The sequence below is a fragment of the Anabas testudineus genome, chromosome 22 (genome assembly GCF_900324465.2).
Source record: "Anabas testudineus chromosome 22, fAnaTes1.2, whole genome shotgun sequence".
In the NCBI taxonomy this organism is placed as follows: domain Eukaryota; kingdom Metazoa; phylum Chordata; class Actinopteri; order Anabantiformes; family Anabantidae; genus Anabas; species Anabas testudineus.
In genome coordinates this window covers 19,536,287-19,555,947 of record NC_046630.1, presented here as the reverse complement: position 1 = coordinate 19,555,947, position 19,661 = coordinate 19,536,287, and the positions used below count along the sequence as shown (strand labels likewise).

The 19,661-nt window shown below is 41.1% G+C and overlaps 1 protein-coding gene across 1 annotated transcript; it reads right to left on the bottom strand.

Annotated features, from left to right (window-relative positions):
• Nucleotides 1-563: 563 nt before the first annotated feature.
• On the bottom strand, nucleotides 564-19,440 carry crb2a (crumbs cell polarity complex component 2a). The gene is given in 14 exon segments (XM_026340140.1): nucleotides 564-785; nucleotides 955-1,081; nucleotides 2,355-2,471; nucleotides 2,594-3,464; nucleotides 3,879-4,044; nucleotides 4,285-4,437; nucleotides 4,439-4,860; nucleotides 5,500-6,453; nucleotides 6,798-6,911; nucleotides 7,004-7,174; nucleotides 8,341-8,480; nucleotides 9,064-9,259; nucleotides 10,948-11,640; nucleotides 19,377-19,440. Coding segments are annotated over 14 exon segments (4,410 nt in total).
• Nucleotides 19,441-19,661: the final 221 nt, after the last annotated feature.

Genomic DNA, 19,661 nt, shown 5'->3' with positions numbered 1-19,661 from the left:
GACAAGTAAAACTACAAATGTGAACTGGAGCTGGATCACTCCGGTACAGTTTTCTGGAAGTTGCCTACTAATGGCCTGACTTTGCTGATGCTGCCTGGGTTCCAAAAACTACTGATAATGCTTTGATGATCGTCTGATTCTGAAAACACCAGAAGACAGTTTGGTTTGTGGGCTTGTGCTTCTGTCCTTGAATTGTCCTCTCTATCGACAGTACTAACCACAACTATAGGACCAGGCTGGTTACACTGTGACTTGTACTTTCTTGTTTCCTCGTCCCATCAATTTGTTTCAGAGGAAAGGAACTGAGGCTGTTTCCTCAGATCTCCAAAATGCAGTCCAAGCTTAACACATTTCCGTTAAATGATTGCACATAATGTACAGAGCAACCTCACTGAGTCAGTACCTGGTCTCCACCAGGAGGGGGCTGTATCCTTCAACATACAGTATGTCCTTCTGTTCAGCCCAAGTATTTACTAAACGTTGTAGGACTTCACAGTGAGCCCTGTGCACCTGCCCGCAGTGCCTGGACAACTCTTAAAGCCTTGTTTTGCCGGCCTCTGTGGTCAGATGAGCCTCTCCTCTGGTGGGACTTTGAGCATGCTGTCCATCTCTAGCCGAGCCCCAGCCAGCTCCTGAGCACTGGGGCTGTACGCACCCTCCGACTGGCGCTTCTTCCTGGCCGTGAGCACCATGAAGGTCAAGCTGATGATCAGTATCAGCACACAGAAGCAGAGCAGTGGGACGGCTACCACCAGCCAGGTGATGCCCTGTTTATTGGCTTGTTTCTGCAAAGGCACAGAGGAGAGACATTGAGCCTTAGTATGGCTGTTATGGACTGAGAAGTTATTTTTGCATTAGTGGTTTGAACTTGTTTTCATATCATGCATAGATATATAAATCATACAAAATGTTGTCTCTTTTAATTTTAAAGAAATCAAAATTGAACAAACGTACGTTAGTGTCACAGGTTGGACCGCTGTAGCCAGGTGGACATTCACACAGAAACATGTTGAATCGATCTAAACAGGTACCACCGTTTAGACAGGGATTAGACTCGCACTCATTAATCTCTGTTTCACAACTGCAAGACAGGAAAGACATAATGTCACATGTTATCAGAACATTATCACTCTGTAAAACGAATTATTCTGAATAATTTGAAATGAAACCAACGTAGAACTCTTATATAAACGTACAGGGGCAAGACTGAATTAAATAATTGAACTAATTTTAAATTCCTGGTTTTGAGCATGAATTGGTCATGAAATGTGATCTGAAAGTCACAAACATCAACGACCACAATATTTCTAATCTGATAAAAAACAAATAGTCATGATCTTTCATGTTTTTATTGAATACACCTATTAAATATACAGAGTGATGCTGGACAAAGTAAGTCATTTAGTGTTTTAATAACTGCTTGAACTGTCAGTAAAAACCTCCAGCCACTTCGTCCTGTAGCTGTCGACCTGCACAACATTTAGGGGGAATTTGAACCATTCTCCTACACCGGCCTGCCTTACCTTAGACATATACTTCTGGTATAAACGACTCTCTTTATCTTATTCCACAGCATCAATACATGGTAAAGGTCTGGGCTCATATTCCAAAAGGCAGATTATGTGTCTCTGAATTCTGTAGTAGATTTATTTTTCATGTTGTTTTACATCACTGTTCTGCTGCATCACTTCTTCTTCAACTTCTTCTCAGCTTCAGCTTACAGACATTTAAATTGTTTCAATTACTCACTCTGTACTGTATATGTACTGTACTCATTTTGGCACATGTTAGGTAACTAACTAATTTAGTGGGTACTCTACTGGGGTAGTAGTAAAAAAAATCTAATTAACTAGTATTATTCTGGATCAACCACCTGCCAATACATAAAGTGGTTACAATCTGCTTCACCTTAAACAGCTGCTGTTTTTATTCTACACCACGTGGCTAGGTAGACTTCAAAGCATGCATTTAGTACTTAAACATGAGTAAAGATTTTGAAATGGCACTTCTAACTTAATATCCTATGTTAAAAGAACTTGTTTTTTCAAAGTTAACATAGTTAGTTTTACATTTATAATCATATAATTGGTTTAAATTCAATATTTGGCCTAAGTTCAAACTTAGGTAATTGATTCCCAAAACGCAAATGTTAACTAATCCATCTACATTCATTAGTAATACTTGTAATTAGTAAACTTAAAGGTAGCAGGGGAACATACAGTTTAAAGATGAACAAACCTGTAATTATTTTAATAATATTTTAATAATTAAGTTTCACAAGACACTTTATCCTACAATCATTTATGAGGTGGAACACAAGGAGAACAAAATGTAAAGATCAAAAGTGACCTTACCTGCTGCCTGTAAAACCTGGCATGCACGTACAGTTAGCTCCCCACAGCCCATCATTGCAGACGCCATCATTTGCACACTGCACATCTTTACTACACTGTTTTGGAGGATAGTCCCACCTGTTGAAAAAGGTATTAGACTGTTTTAAAGAATGTCAAATTTAATACCACAGAATCATACACTGCTAAATCTACAGATAACCTGTCCACACCAATAAACCAATGGGTGAGTGGGTACTCACTGGCAGAGGGGACCGCTGTAGGCCTTGGGGCATATGCACGTGTACATGTTGGGTCCGTCCTGACAGGTGCCTCCATGTTCACAAGCATGATGCTCACACTCATCGAGATCCTCATCACAGAGTGTTCCTGCATATCCAGGGTGGCAATGGCACTCAAACCCAGCTAGGTAGTCTTTACAGCTCCCATGGACACAAGGCTGAGAGGAACAGTCATCAGTGTCTGTCTCACACTGTTCTCCCTCCCAACCAGAGTCACACACACAGCCAAATTTATTAAAGCGATCCTCACACGTGGCTCCATTCAGGCAAGGATCTGAGTCGCAAACGGGAGCACTGGTACAACCTAAATGAATCTTTGGTTTACCACTTAAATGAAACTGAGATGGCTGTGGGGCTTTGTAGTCATCAACAAATGGAAGGTAAACTCCTCCAACTCTTACAGCACCCAAGCAGCCGGTAAAGCTCTCTGCGATGGCCAAAATGGCCCCTTTCTCGTTGAGAAAGTGCAGGCTTCCTGTGCGCTCAGGGCTGCTGCTGGCATCTCTGATTCCATCCACAGTGATGATCCAGGGAGAGGTTTTACGCTTCTTCTCAGCCATTGAGATGTTGACACGATGCCAGCGCCCATCAGCCACTCGACGAACTCCAGTAAAGGTCAGTGTCTCAACGCTGTTGCCACTGTGGATCTCCACCCGTACTGAAGAGTCCAGCAGACTCACCATCAGCATGTCAGAGCCCCAGGAGGCCCTCAGGATCACGGCGTTCTCTGATCGAGTCCTCAGCTCTAGGTATATGTCAGATACGGCTTTAGCCAGAGAGCCTCCAGTCGTGTACTGGACAGGGTTGTTCTCAAATGTGGCATTGTGCACACCTAAAGGCCAACATAGACAGATATATTTGTGTTATTATTGCAGTACTTCTTTATTTGTCAAAAGAACCTGATTATTTTGCCAAAACAAAAGTCTGTAGTGTTCTGTAACAGCATCCTATGGATAGATGAAACAAAGATCAACTTGTACCAGAAAAATAGGAAGAAACAAGTATGGCTGCCAAAGGAACAGGTTCACTTGTTTTTATAGATGATGTTACTGCTAAAAAAAATAGCCAGAGGAATTCTGAAGTGTTTAGAGCAAAATTATCTGCTGGTAGACAATGCTTCTCTGTTATGAAGCAGTACAAGTCTATGGTGAATCAAGACAACTAACTGTGCTGTATACATAATGGTACAGCTATTGTCCAGAGAACATAATTTCTGACTAGCTGATGATGATGCAGTGGTTCTTACATTCATATCCATCAGGGAGGTCCACACAATGGCCACCGTTAACACAAGGATCACTAACACACCACACACGTGTTTCACAGGTCTTTCCGATGTATTGGTCCAGACAAGTACAAGCAAAGTCATTAAAGGTGATGGCACATTTGCCTGTATTTAGACAAGGCTTCGTCTGTGGAAAGAAGAATTGAGACTTTATACAATTATCTCAATCAAAAAATATAGGCTGCCTCAGTTTATGAATGCTCACATTACAAGATACCAATTGGGCTTGTCTAGTTGGAAAGGGTTCTTATATACCGTTACACTTCTTGATACATACAGTATGAATTTATAACTTTAAAGAGGGTAGCCCTTGAAAGAGAACCCACTTCTGTGAGGAACAAAGCAGATGTAATTAACTGTTTCCTACCTTGCAGGTATCATCACTGACACAGCCGGTCATTACATTTTTAGCATCACTTGGTAAATATACTTCCTCCTCGTCCGAGGTATTCCATGCATCCACATTAAGGTGCATTGAGTCCAGACGAAAGTCCTGCAGGCAACCTTTAAAATGCCCCCCCCCACGAATCAGAGCTCCAGTGTCCTGGAAGTCCCCCTACGTAGGCCTCATCTCCACTCCTAACAGTTACCTCAGGGATTTCTCCTATTCTGTAGCGAAGGCCTGCATGGTCAAAGATCACCTGTTTCTGCTGGACCTCCAGCTGTACAAGTTGCTTCTCACCAGTGGTCACAAATATCGGAGCTGTCAGTGGGGCACTGTTTGGCAGGGAGCTGACCAACACCCTTCCCATTCCCAGGTAGACTGAGAAGTAGACCCCTCCTGCGTCTTTCTCTGTGGGTCTCCTGAGCTGGAACAGAAGTCCGTCTGGCTTTAATGACCTCAGGAAGAAGGACACATTGAAGCTGCTCCCGTGGCTTTTACCTATATCGTAGGCACTAAAACTCACTGTGTCCTCATGGCTATATGTCCATGAAGGGAATTCTGTCATGGGGGCAAATGAGAGATTAGATCACTTACATGAAGAATAGGATCAGGACATTTTCTAACAAACTAGTAAATTCTGAGAATATTAGTTCAAGAATATCAATATCAAGAATATAATTTCACAAGTCACTCAGGATAAATGTCTGTCAGAGATCTATTATCATTATTATTGATTATTAAATCAATAATAATTCTATTAATTTGTGAAATTAGCATTGTTTTGTTATTTGTATATAAAGTAAAATGTTGAGAAGCATGCCACCAAATGTTTTAATATCATTACAAATTTTGGTCAGATGGTGGCAGCATTGAGTAAAATGTGGTTATTCTGCCAACACTGCAGTTGGGGTAGTTAATGCTGTGCCTTCTCTGGAAGCCCCCAGAGACCCATGTGCAGTTACTGTTAGTGTTTTGAAATCCCTGCTGCTGTAGTGTGTTCGCATATTACTGCTACTCTGTTTTGTTCTTTTTATTTTATTGCACTGAAGGTGCAAGAACTCTGTTACTGTTAATCTGTATCTGAAGTACATTTTTCACATACTTTGAAGGTAGGACTTCACAGCATCTATAAAGACTGGTTTAAAAGGTATGTCAAAAGGTTTTGACATGTAACATGTTGGTGATCATGGTGCTCACCTTCAGAACAGCTCTCACTGTGGAAGGGGCGGTAGCAGTCACACTGGTAGCTGGTCCACAAGTCCACACAGCGTCCATGTCCATTACAGGGGTCAGGTTTACACCATTCAGTCTTGCTACATCCCAGCTCGTGGACTTGGTCTTCCGGAAGTGTTTGTGGTAGGATTGGCTTAGAGTCTATCATCAGATCTTCCATACAGCCAATGAAACCTGCACCACTTACAGAGTATAACAAAAGCTCTTCTGGTGCTCCACCTATATAAATATGAGCGAAGGCTTCTGAAGGCTGGAAACTTGGTTCATCTGTTCCACCATCTATGACTCTGCACCCGTCCCTATCACAGCCAGGGCCCTTCACAATCAAAACCAGACCTTCATTATCTATATACACATGTGTATCCTTCCAGTCTCCATCACTAACAAACCCAGGAAAAGTTACATCAAGTTCCGACTCCTCAGAAAAGGCTTTCGCATGAAGACCACCATTCACAATCTCCAGTAGGAGATGGTTGTCTGCATCTCCTCTGTAGAATAGCAGCATATTAGGTATGGTGGTCCGGAAGCGGAGCTGTAGCCCAAGACCTCTGTGAACAGGGTGCTCAACCTCCCGCCGCTTCCTTTCTTCTAGAACAACCTGGATGTGAATGAATCCTGGGGTGGAGAAAGAGAACGTTGTTCTTGTGGAACACCGCTCATCATAGAAGCCATGAGGGCAAAGACACGTGTGGCCATGTTTTCCACCCTCCAGCCACGGATGGCAAGTGGCTCCATTCTTGCATTCATGGTCTACACAGCCGTGGAGTTTGATATCACAGTGATCTCCTCCCCAGGGAAGTTCACTTGGCTCTGCCTCGGGGCAGTGGCAAGTGTAGGACGCCCTGCCATCTTCACACCAGCCACCATTCTGACAAGGCTGGCTCTCGCATTCATCAATGTTAACTTCACACAGGTCGCCTGGAGGGAGACAACACTGTTAGATATAAGAGGTGTACTGGAAGAGAAAGAGGATTGTAAGGCTGCCTGTTTTTTAAACCTAACAATATGTTAGTCTTTTGTTCCATTACTTTGACTCCTTCGCCATCAGGCCCATTAGTTCCAACTGTAGACAAGTATTTTCAATAATCTATTAAATAACAACCAGCTTATTACAAAATAATTTCCAAAAGACAAAAGAACATTTGTGAATCTGCTTGTTTTTTTTAAAGATACATTTCAGTTGCTTGTTTTCATTAGTGAAATATTGTAATAATAGTACTGTATTTGATTATTGTAATAATCATATGCAATACAGGACTCACCAAGAAATCCAGCAGAGCATGTGCAGGTGTAGCCATTGATCTTATCCTCACACGTGCCTCCGTTCTGGCACGGTTCCGACTCGCACTCATTGATGTTGACGGAGCAGTTCTCTCCTGTAATGTGTCACAAATCAAGTCATTGTCAGAAAAATATCCAACGTGTGCAGCAGTGAACTTTTGTTGAAGGGTTTTTCAGTTTTACGGACCTGCGAATCCTGACTGACACTGACAAATGTACCCAGCTGCATCTGCAAAGCTGAGCTCCCAGTCCAGCTCCCAGTGAGACCGGTCTGAACGCTCGAAACACTCCCCACTGTTCTCACAGGGCTGCGCAGCACACTCGTTTATGTCAGTCTCACAGTTTGGGCCCTCATAACCTAGAGAACATGCAAAACATAATATTAGGCTTGAGTGAGCTCATCACACTGCTCTTGAAGTGTGATAGAACGTCTTGTTAAACGAGAGCAGAAAACAAATTACAGTTATTATATTGTATCACTTACTGAGCACAAACATGTATTTAGTTTTACTGCTGCCATAAGATACTGTCATTTATTAAAACTATTAGAGAAGATGTCATTGAGTGTTTGGATATGGTGAATGCAAAAGCTGTGTTTCCATGAGTATGGTAAAAATGTCAGTGCATCAAATTTACTCTTAAAAAATATTTTATCCTCTAAATCAGATGTGATGACATGTTTGGATTTGTGATTATTTTGGCAGCTGTGATGGATCTGCTCTTTTCAAACATTTCTGCTGATAAATCTGAATAAATCAGAAAATTCGAACATTTGTCTGAGGTGGAAAAACCACCAGAGGTCTGTTACTGTAAGATCCTGACTGATCCTGTTGTGTTTCAGCTATTCCACAAACGGCATGCGGTGCGTCTCTGAATGTAGAGATGACCGTATTGATTTTTCTGCAACAAGTATTTATTAATCAACATATAAACAGTCTCACAGGTTAAGTTAAGTGATGTGGACAAAAATAATGTTAAAGCTGTTAGACGCTCACTGGACACTCATTAGTCGCTCAAGGTGACTTTTGGAGCAGTTTTAGTCGTTAATAAACCAGCGTGTGTCTGATGTGTGGAAATTCTTTTTTATTTAACATGAGCTAGATCTGGATCAAGTGAAAGCAGAGAAAGTCATCATAAATCCACGTTGTCAAGCTAAACTTGACAGAAAAACTGAAACTCCTACTGCCAACCTTTCTAGGAAGACGAAGCACACTTTAGATTCTGAGCATCCATGTGGAGGGCACTGCTCAGCCTCCTAATCTCAAAATAATTGAATCTCATTGTACCTACATCAAATGTTGCCCTGATTCTAAGGAGTAAACGTTAACATGGTAACATACTAAACCCAGATACATGACCTGTCTAATATCAACACTGTCAAGATTATCAGTGTATAAAGCAACACAGAGCTGCTGTTTCTCATTTAGTGATATCTATTTGTTTTATTTATATCAGTATTTACTATTTCCTATAATGCAGTATAGGCACAGCTAGCAGGCTGGTGCACTGTGTGTAGTTCAGTACCTGGCCAGCAGAGGCAGGTGTATTCTTTGACTCCCTCCAGACACGTGGCACCGTGCTGACAGGGATCGGAGGCACACTCAAGGATGTCCACTTCACAGTGGTCACCATCAAATCCTGTATCAGCGCAGTCACATTCATAACTGCAAAAACACAAATGGCTTTTTATAAGACAAGTTATCATTTTTTACACAGAGGGAGTGAACAGAAAAGGTTCTGTGGGGATATTAATAACAATCACTGGATGCTGAATTGTAAATGTCACAACATTTTCACTTGTACCGTACTTTTTGATATAAAGGCATCTTTGCTCCATTAAAAAGACACGTTTGACTGATCTATGTCTCAGAGTTATTACAGTCTGGGAGGGTTTCTTGTTCAGTTTGGCTGCCGTGTCATTGTTTTTGTCTACTACTGTTTGTTGGTAATTTACTTGGGTACATCCTTGTAGTCACATTTATTTAAATATACATTATATGACCACCTAAGAACCAGGAGGTTCTTAGGGAACGTAATAATAATATTATTCAGAATTCATAAAAACTCTTCTAGCCAACTGAATGAAGGACTATTAAGTTTAACTTATTACATAAGTTATTAAGTTTAACTAAGTGTTTCATTGAGAATTCCATCTCCAGGGGTCATTTATTTTACATAAATACAAATTATTATTAAACTACTATCAAGTCACTCTTCACTGTTGTACCTCCTCACACGCCGGCCTACCTGTTCACCATGTCGTGACAAACTGCTCCATTCTGACAGGGCTGGCTGGTGCACTCGTCCACATCAACCTCGCAGTCGACGCCGTCGAACCCAGGCAGACATTCACAGGAGTACATGCCGATCAGGTCATGGCATGTGGCTCCGTTGCGGCAGGGGTCGGACTCACACTCGTCTATTTCAGTCTCACAGTTGACTCCTGGTGATGATGATCATGATGATGATGATGATAGTAGTGAAACAAGGTGTCATATAAATCTGTCTACTATCAAATGATCAGTCACATTTTGATCAGTCACAAATCAACACGTTTACCACCCTGATCTTCACAAATGTCTACATCAGTCTGTCTGGTCCTGTCAGTGACAGAAGAATGCCACAGCGCTGATCTGACCTGACTACTCACAGATAACGTGCAGCTCCTCTGACACACAGCAGGCTCATGCAGAAAGAGAGTAAATCAAGATGGAAGTGTTTTCTCTCACTCTGCACCGAGACTTTATCTGAGCCGCAGATAAGATGCCTGACTAAAAACATCTCACTGAGTGCTTAAAATACTCAACGGTGCAGCTTTATCAGGAACAAACAAAACACTTTGGAATTAACAAATGGTGGTGAGGAACAACGAGTAAAAAAAAAACCTCCAGAGGAGCAAATAAAAGCTGTCAGCAAGCAGAGAACTCCTTAGCTCAGTCCTCCGACAAGATAGTTAATAATGACACAGTATTAAACATCTTGATTCACGGCGTGACACACACAGGAAGTGGGCACTGAGCTGTACAAACAGATATGCTTTAAGTGGCTTGCATGAAGAATTTAAATGAAATCGTTTTTTTTTTCAGTAAGTGATCTTAGGATAAAAATCTCACCTAAAAGAGCAAAAATAATAATCAATCAATAGGTTTTTAAAAAGAATGCACTGATATCATCAGATCAGAAACACCAACAGGCCAGGAAGGCCACAGAAAACAGCTGTGGTGAAAAAACCCCTGTCCATGACTAACTCGACTCGAGTATACAGTGCCTATAAAAAGTATTCACCCTCTTGGATGTTTCACCGTTTTACTGACATTAGAAACCAATCGTGGTCATTATAAGTAGGTGACCTTGACAAAAAAAATCTGAAAGTTGCCCACACAAACTGAGAGAGGCCACTAACACTTTGATAAGATGATGATCTGAAGACACTATGTTTGGCACCAAACACTCTCATAGTCGCCAACTTTTATTGATCAAACCTCCAGAGGGATAAATACTATTTATAGGCACTGTAATAACTTTTAACATAAATAACTAAAATTAATATATATATATATATTAGTTAATAACTAATATTTTTTTACCATCTTATCATCGTCACAGCGGTCAATTTACTAAGAGTTCTTTTAGATTTTTATCCATATATTTCATCACAGCAGCTTCTACGCGCCAGTAGTTTAGGAGTTAGTGGTTCTGTTGTTGTCTCTTATTCAGGTCTGTGTCAATTATCATCCTCTTCTGATACCTGACAGTCTCACCTACAGTAACTTTTAACTATAACCATTAACCATAATATGACAGTATGAATGTTTCCGTTTGCTGATTGATTGACAACAGCCTTGACTGCTATGTTTTTGAATTGTCAATCCCTTACTTGAATGCAACACCTGGAGGGAGTTTCTTTAAATTTGAATCTCCAGTTAGACTCAATTAATTTTTGGAAGTCAAAGGTCAAAGTCATTGTGATCTCATGTCATTCTTTTTCTGTGAACATAATATGACCAGAATACCATGAGGCTATCTCTTCAACTTTGACACAAGCGTACCCTTGGACGCTCTCTTACTCTCCTCCTCTCCACCTCAAAACCAAGGTGTGTGTGTATGTGTATGTGTGTGGTTGAGATGTACCTGCAAAGCCGTCCAAGCATTCACACTCGTAGTGGTCCTTCTCATTAATACAGGTGGCGTTGTTCTCACAGGGTCGTGAAGCACACTCGTTGATGTCGATTTCACAGTTGTAGCCCTGAAAACCAGGCACACAGAAGCAGTGGAACTCTGCCACTCCATCTATACAGATAGCGCCGTTCTGACAGGGCTCCGATGAGCACTCATTGACGTCTTCTTCACAAGTCTTTCCTTCAAAACCTGGTGCACAGTGACATGCAAAGCCCTCTGGTTGTAATACACAAGTCCCATTGTTCCTGCAGGGTTCATCGATGCAGTCAGTCACATGTGTCCTGCAGTCCCGTCCTCCAAACCCAGCAGGACATCTGCAGAAGTAACTGTTGAGCTGGTCGACACATAGAGAGCGGGGTTTGGAGCAGGGGTTGCTTTGACACTCATCCACTTCCTCTGTGCAGTTATCACCTGTTAGTCCGTCAGGGCAGATGCAGTGGTATTCTGTGGTACCAGGGATGCTGGTACAGTCTTCACATGGAGCAAAAGAGCAGGCGTCATAGAGTTCATCACAGTCTTTGCCCATGTATCGGACCCCATCTTTGGCACAGATACAGGCGTAATCATCCATAGTGTCTACACAGGTAGCTCCATTCTGGCAGGGCGAAGACAAACATTTGTCTGATGAAGCTGTACAGAGGATTCCTGGAATAGAAAGAAAGGCCAGTTAATGTATGTGAGGAACAGAACTGCTACAGAGAAGTGGTTTCCACTTCATGGCTCAAGAAATTGTTGAGGCATCACAGAACATGCTGATAAAGAATCACAAGTAGATAGTTTATTTTAAGGCACCAGGCAAAAGTTAAGTAGTGATCTGAAGTAAACAGGGGAGTAGCAGACAGAAAATAACAACCATAACACTAAACGGTGGTCTATAAACATAGTAAACATACTGTCAGTCCATCTATATTTGGACAATAAAACACTTGCCATCATTATGGCTCTGTGCTTCACCCCATCACAACCAGGATTTACTTAAAGTAACTGTCAGCTATAAATTAAGGGTTTGGTCAGAATATTGCATTTGATCCTAGTGCTACCCAGCAATTTGACAATTTAGTGTTAGCAGATGAAGGTCAAACTTTGCGATTTCTGTTTGCAAACTGTTGTTGTCTGTCAATAAAACGTCCAAAAAGCTGCGCACGCCAGTGAAACCATCACTGGGCTGAAAAATCTAAATCCTCACACAAGCATCTGAGAAACACCTGCAGACTTCTTGAACAAAGTTCTGTGGACAGATTCAATAAAGATCTATTTGATTCAGAAAAATGTGAAAAAAGGAGTTTAGAGTAGGGAAGGAACAGTTCATAATCTAATACACAACACTTTGTCTTTGAACATGGTAGAGGTAATGTTATGGTGTGGGCATGTATGCCTGACAGAAAGCTGGTTTCTTTGTAGTGACTCCTGGCGAAATCAACATGATGCATTGTGTATTTAAGGCTAGATCATCTGCTCATATTGAGCCAAAGGCTTCAAAACTCACTGAGATAATTTCATTTATTAAAAATGTGTTTTCTCATATAATATTCATAAATAGATAATCATACACACAATCTCACAAGAGACTCACGGGAAACGGTGCATTCACATAAGCCATCACTACAGTTCAGAAAGTCAACAGCTGTGCCAGAGCTGTATTTGATGTGTTAACATTTCCTACTGCTGCCACATTCTAATTGCTATTAGTTAGTGCTTGTACTCTAAAAATGTGTCTACACAACAAGATCTGATAATGCAGTGGATCAATGTTGTTTTATTAAAGGATTTCTTTCTTTACTAAACCTTTAAAAAACCTTTTAATGCTTGACTTGTGCTTAATACTATACATAATACTAAAGATTAATTCAGCAGGTGCAGTAGTTAACTGTTCCTTCCAGACTTATCACCTACAGGTGGCTTGAATTATCGTAAGCCCAGACACTGCACATGTAATGAGACTCTGGGTCGTGTCAGGTCAGTACCAGTGTGCTGCCGGGACACTGTGAGGGGCGTTGGTGGCTCTACTCATTCAGTGTGTTCATTTGGCAACGACAAACAAATGGATCAACTGAAGTGACCAAGGGCGATTAAAACAGGTTACCTGCTTTAAACTTGTTACACTTATTCATTGTGACATTGACTCTAATCTGCTCTCACTTCATTTAGAATGGCAAACGGTGTGGGAGAATCCTGGAAGAAGTGTTAAATCCTTAGGTGTACAGCTGAACCATCCCACACGTGTCAGCCGGATAGGTTTTAAGTAAAGATTCTTACTTCAGGCCCTGAACCAAAAGAATCAGCTGCTCTTTGAGTGATCACTGATCACATTTCAATGTTTAATTAAAAAAACTTTATTGTATTTTGTGTGAATTTGATGTCTGCAGACAGTTTTTTTATATTATAAAATATTCAAGTGCTCTGGATGTTTCCAAAATTAATCATTTCATTGAAAACAGATGGAGGAGGGGAAATGTGTGGGAAATCTCACCACGTAAAGGTCAAGAGCAGAACCCATTCTGTGTGACCTTCAAGGCAGCATTGCATGAGAAACTGTCATCCCACCATGATGAATGTTGCTTCTTTGGAAAACGCCTAACAAAGCCCACTGCTGCAATCAGAAATACCACCTGAAGCTCTGTTATGAAAGAAGGAAGCCAAACATCTATTCTGTGCATAAACACCATCAAGTTCGTCTTTTTGGTTTCTATTTGAAGGCTGATGCTTGTTGCATTGATTTGAAGTGTAGTTGTCAATCAACCTTTGGGGTTGGGATCAACAACTGTGATTGGCTGAGACAAAAACTACTGCATCAGGCGCTTAGTTTAAGATATTTCTACTTTTCCTTTCATACAGATTCATTTTCTTGTTTGTATGTCATCACCTTATTACTTCATACTTGGGTGGTGTAGTGATTTGCACTGTCACCTCGCAGAAAGAAGAACCTGGATGCAAATCCACGGTCATCCAGGTGTCTTCTTTATTTTCTTTTGGAGAATTTGCATGTTCTCTCCGTGTCTGTGTGGGTGATCACTAGGTACTCTGGCTTTCTCACACCGTCTAAAGACATGCATTTAGATTAATTACCCATTAATTACCCATAGGTGTGAATAGCTAGTCTCTAGGTCAGCCCTGTAATAGCCTCTTGACCTGTCCAGGGTGTACGCTGCCTCTTGCCCAATAACACCTGGGATATTGCTCCAGCACCCTGCAAACCTTGAAAGGAAAAGCGGTTAGGATAAGGGAGGAATCAATTTAGTTAGTAATATTTAGTATGTTAGACTATTGGCTATAGAATAAATGTACAACAGCAGATATTACTGTAACTCTGCCACTTTTCTTTTTTTACAAACACACAAGCAGATGTTTCACTATTAATTGGGCCAGTCCAACAGACTGTTCCTTTAATAAGCTGTAATTGTGCTTTTTCTTTCAATTTGCTTTTAGCCACTGCAGATAATGACCATACTGTGCATTATCCTCCATGAATAGCCATTCTCTGAGCCTGTGGGGCCATTGTGTATGTCAGTTCACAAAGTGGATGTGAACACTTTCGGGGGGGGGGGGGTTGGGTAGTTTAGTGGGGATTTACAATACATACGCTGTCCCCCCTCATCAGCCAATGCTACGAAGTCTCTTTGGAATCAGTCCACATTCCTTTTATTAGGCCAATCTCAACTCTCTGCACAAAATACCACCATCCAGCACTGCCAGCCTCCCAAGCCCCAACACTTTGATCAGTGTCCTGTTCTCAAATTCTCAATGAAGGGGAAAATATTGACAGTGATGGGAGTGAGTTATGAAGGGGAGAGAGGGGGCAGAGAGAGACAAAGATTATTTAGTGAGACACACAAGTAAGAAAGAAGGTCGCACTTGTTATTTATTGCCAAAGTTGACGAGAGACAAGACACGAGTCAAAAGAAAGACTTAGAAAAACTGTTCTATCAAACTGAATCGAAAACTTAACAGGGATATGACCCGGGGTTTTAAAGGCCCCGATTATAATTCAAGACAAAAATTAATTAATTAAAAAAAGATTTTATTGTAAAGAACATTACATTGTTTCATACAGGGATCAAGCAGGGGAAGCAAGAAACAAAGGAATGCATGGCACAGAACTCGGCAGCAAATGTGGCTGGGCACAAAAAAGACAAAGTAACAAAAGAGAACAAACGGAAAATGTGGCAAGGCACAGAGATACAAGTAGCAACCAAAACCAATAGAGTCCCAAAACAAAAAGCGTGGGACAGGTAAAAACTTACAAGAGCAAGGGTAAGGAACAATGTCTGGAAACCAAGGAGGAATCCAGAAGTGAGCAAAAGATCCAAAACATCAGGCAAAATCCAAAGAGGCAAGACAAGAACAAGGTCTAGAAGAGGACAGGGGCAGGACAGATAAGATCATGGCTGGAAAGCAGAGTGAAAGCAGTATCAATGCTGACGACCTGGTAAGGTGGTGGAGACTGGTGCACAGGTGAAACGGGTCATGTGGTCAAGGTGAGTGAGCAGAGGGAGACAGGTGAGGCTGATTAATGGCAGAGAGAACAGGTACAGTCAGTGAGGGATGATGAAGAGTGGCTGGACAGGTGAGGATGGGGCAGGAAAGGAAATAAAAGTCAAAATAAAAGAAAGGGCCAGGAAGTGAGGAGCAGGATCATGACACCCTGAAAACACATTTTTTACAAACATACAATAATTCTTAATTAAAAGAAACCTGCATGTACAAACTATTTCCCAGCAAAGTTCCAATAGTTTTAGTCATGGTTACCTAGACAATAAGTCTGGTGAGCCTTTGTCCTTATTAACAAATCAGGCAAAGTATGTAATCATAGCCAGCCTCTGGATTCAATGAGAACTGTTTCAATAAAGTACAAACCTAACAGATCGTTGGTAGTGTGGATCTTTCAGTCGTTTTGTACCCACATGATGTGCCTGTTTGTTTCTTGAGCTGCATGTTTTGCTTGCTCACTTTTGCCTGTTTGCTTGATGTTTCAATGCTGACTGTATCCTAGCCCGATGTATCTTATTCATCCATGCCATATAACTCCGTAGCTGGCTACTAAAAACACATCAATGGGCCACAGTGTTGCACCAGGTGATATAACACATTACTACCCTGAACTCTGCAGTGTGTACAATCACCTGTCAGTCTCTGACTGACCACTGCTGGTCTGCTGACTTCAACCTCCATCTAAACTCTTTGTTACTGTTGCGGGAGTTACATTATACTGAAATAAAGGTTCAATTCAATTCAATTCAATTCAATTCAATTCAATTCAATTCAATTCAATTCAATTCAATTCAATTCAATTCAATTCAATTCAATTTTCCAGTACTGAGAACCAACTGATGCTATAATAACATACCATACTTATTGTTAGGTGAAGTACAACTACAAATAGACAGTGACCTTGCCATCATATTTGTATAGTTTTAATTAGTTGTAAGTGTTAAAACTGATTAATCTAATATATAGTAATAAATAACTGTAAATTGAAACAGGCACTATAATTCAAGTGAATTGTAATGTTTAAAAGTTGTTGTAGTTAAAATGTATTGTAATGTAAGAAAACATTCTCCTTATAATGAGAAATATTCAACATAATGAGATTAAATGCTTGATGAAATAATTAAAAGCATGACCAAATATTATTTTATATATACAGACTGCTTGAAGGAAAACCCTAAATGGCACCGACAGTAAGATGATCCACTGATACTGTTATGTTATTTTATGCTATGGGGTATTTTACTGACCTGTTCTGGGTCCAACTAAAATATATACCATACAATTCAATAAGCATTCTGACAACTAGCACCTGCCAGCTAACGGCAGTCCTCCTACAACAGCCAGTGTTTGAAGCAGAAGGTTGCTGTCATTTCCAATTGTGGTTGAGGTGCAGACTGAGGTCTGAACTGTGGACGCTAACTGTGTTTGAACTTTCAAGATTACAGTGGGCTGCAGACTAGAGCAGTCCCAGGTGGCTGTCAGGGGTGTCAAGATTAGGTTCAAGTCTTCTTGGTGTGAGAGGGAGGAGTGAGGAGGTCGATAAGAAACCTAAGTTTAGTGTTGTCGGGTCAAACATAGGTGGAGAAACACGGTGCAGTCATGTGTCATGGAGCCATGAGTGAATTCAGGGTTTCATTTCAGCCAAGATGTAAATACCAGGAAATAAAAGCTGAAAGTCGGAACATTAAATCTGCTGCTAATACTCTCTCTCTCTCTGTTCCTATACTGCTTTGCAGTGCGCATGCCCTTTCCCTCTTTTTGGATTACCTTCTTCGCCTCCTCCTTATCCACCCCCACCCTATAGCTACTCTCTGACTCATCCTACTCATCCCCCCCCCCCCTTTCAGCTGAGGAGGTTTGCTGGCCTCCCTGACCTTCAGAGCTTTACCATGCTGTAATCCCTCTGGCTTCTTTGGGCCAATCCCATTGCTCCTCTAATCTCCTGGTGTCAGGATACCTGCACAGATTACAGCTTCATGTTTCAACCTTAAGCGTGTGTGCACTCTGTGGCCACCTATTCTGTCACAATACTCTCCATCACATACTCCTCTGGCGTCACATTGACCTCACATTTCACCGGCATCATAATCAGACCTTCATGAAACGTGGTAGTCGGGTTGTTTCTGCCTGCCTCCAGTGTTAATGGTAAGTTAGGCTAACCACATCCTCAATCTATCTCTCTATTTAACACACACACAGTAAAGTGATGTTGATCTTCATATCACGCTAAAGTTTCCCAACTGTTTGACTTTTCCTTAAGTATTACACACTTTTTTTTTAATGATTGTATGTCTGATTTATACAGAAGTCGTATTTACTTTACTTGCTCTCCTGGAGATGCATTTAAAACTTACATGTACTCCATTGGATTTGGACCTACAGTATTGTTTAAAGGATACAGGAAAACAGTGTTAATAGAAATTCAACATAGTAGACAGTTCTACTGCAGGCATCATCGACTCATCACCACATTCCATGTGTGTTTGACCCCGTTAATTGCTGCTATTAGCACAGACAGCATTATGACCTGTCCATCACTTATGTTAATCCACTGTATGCACACACAAGGCTGATCCCGATTCTTCTGACAGCTCTACATTTGAGCGAGTGAGTGAGTGGAGGAGACAGATCAGACAGTGACAGCTGGGGGGAAATACTGTATACTGTACTGTGTATCTGTGTGACACAACTTTAGCTCCTTCAGGAATCCATGTATGTCATACACACCCTTCTCTTTACTCCCGTTTCCCCAATTGAGGCAATGCACCAGAAACTTGTTTATTCTATAGAAATCGTCCAGCTATTACATGGACACACACATAAAAGCCACTTTTCACACACACACACACACACACACACACACACACACACACACACACACACACACACACACACACACACACACACACACGTACAGTACATCATGTCTGTCTTCTACTAGTCTACTAGTTCTTGTACTGAAATGTAAAGCATCACCTCAGTTTCAGGTCATGATCCAGATCAGTGTTTTTATATTTGCCTTCATTCATCCCTCCTTTATTTTTGAGCAGTCTCCTGAATTATTTGCTTCATGCTCTTATTCCTAACTTGAAGCACTCTGTCACATGACTTTTACTCACTTTTACTTTGGCTTCTTTTTTTTTTTTTAATCAGGAAAACTAGAGAGAACCATTTGGTTGTAAGCTCAGACAATTTATTCAATTTTCAATTCAGTTTTATTTGTATGGCTCCAAATCACAACAGAAGTCATCTCAAGTATATAGTATAAAGAGTTATATAGAAAATCCAACTGTCCAATTGAGCAAGCATTATTATGTTATACTGTGGTATATTAATGTCTGTCTGACTAACTGATTGTGCTGATTGTAATGTGCAGTGTGGTTAGTGCACATGCTCTGATCTAATTTAGAGAGTTCAAATCAACACACACACACACACACACACACACACACACACACACACTGTGTGCACTTCCACACCTCTGCTCATACTCAGGCAGATATGAATGAACTGAACTCCAGTAATCGGACAGAAAGGACTTCCAAAAACTACACTCTAAATACGTGCCTATGATTTCTGTCTCCAAGATGCACCTTCACACAACACTGTCATCAAACATTATCCTCCACGGGCTCCTGGTTTCTCAGTATTGTGAACATGGAACACTCCCACACCGCTTGTCTCCATCTATTCAAGTCTTTTATTGCAGAGGGAAAGAACCAAACAGCCCAATAAGCTCCTCCCAAAAGCCACTTGTTCATGGAGCAACAACCTGTTACATTTTAAAAAGTGAGAATCTTTATGGATTCTGGTCAAATTCTAGCACTGTTTCCTTTAAGCATACAGTGATCCATACAGTGCTTCAGTAGAGTTCATATCACACATCTACTCACCCCATTTAAACATCATCATCGTCAACAGCACTGTCTTTAGATTCAGAATTTTATCCAGGTCCATGATAAAACCACTCAACTGGATCTCAAGAAGACCACAAGTGCTGAATTAAAATAAAAAACAAAAAAAAACAAAAAAAAAGAAGAAGTCCTAAAGCAGCGACATGCTGCTGGGTGATGGAGAGGCTCCTCACTGTGCTGCTGTTGCCCTGTCTTTAGAGGCTGGTATGCTCCACACTGCCTGTGCTCGGCTGCTAATGAGCGCAGCACCAGATCCAAACAGAC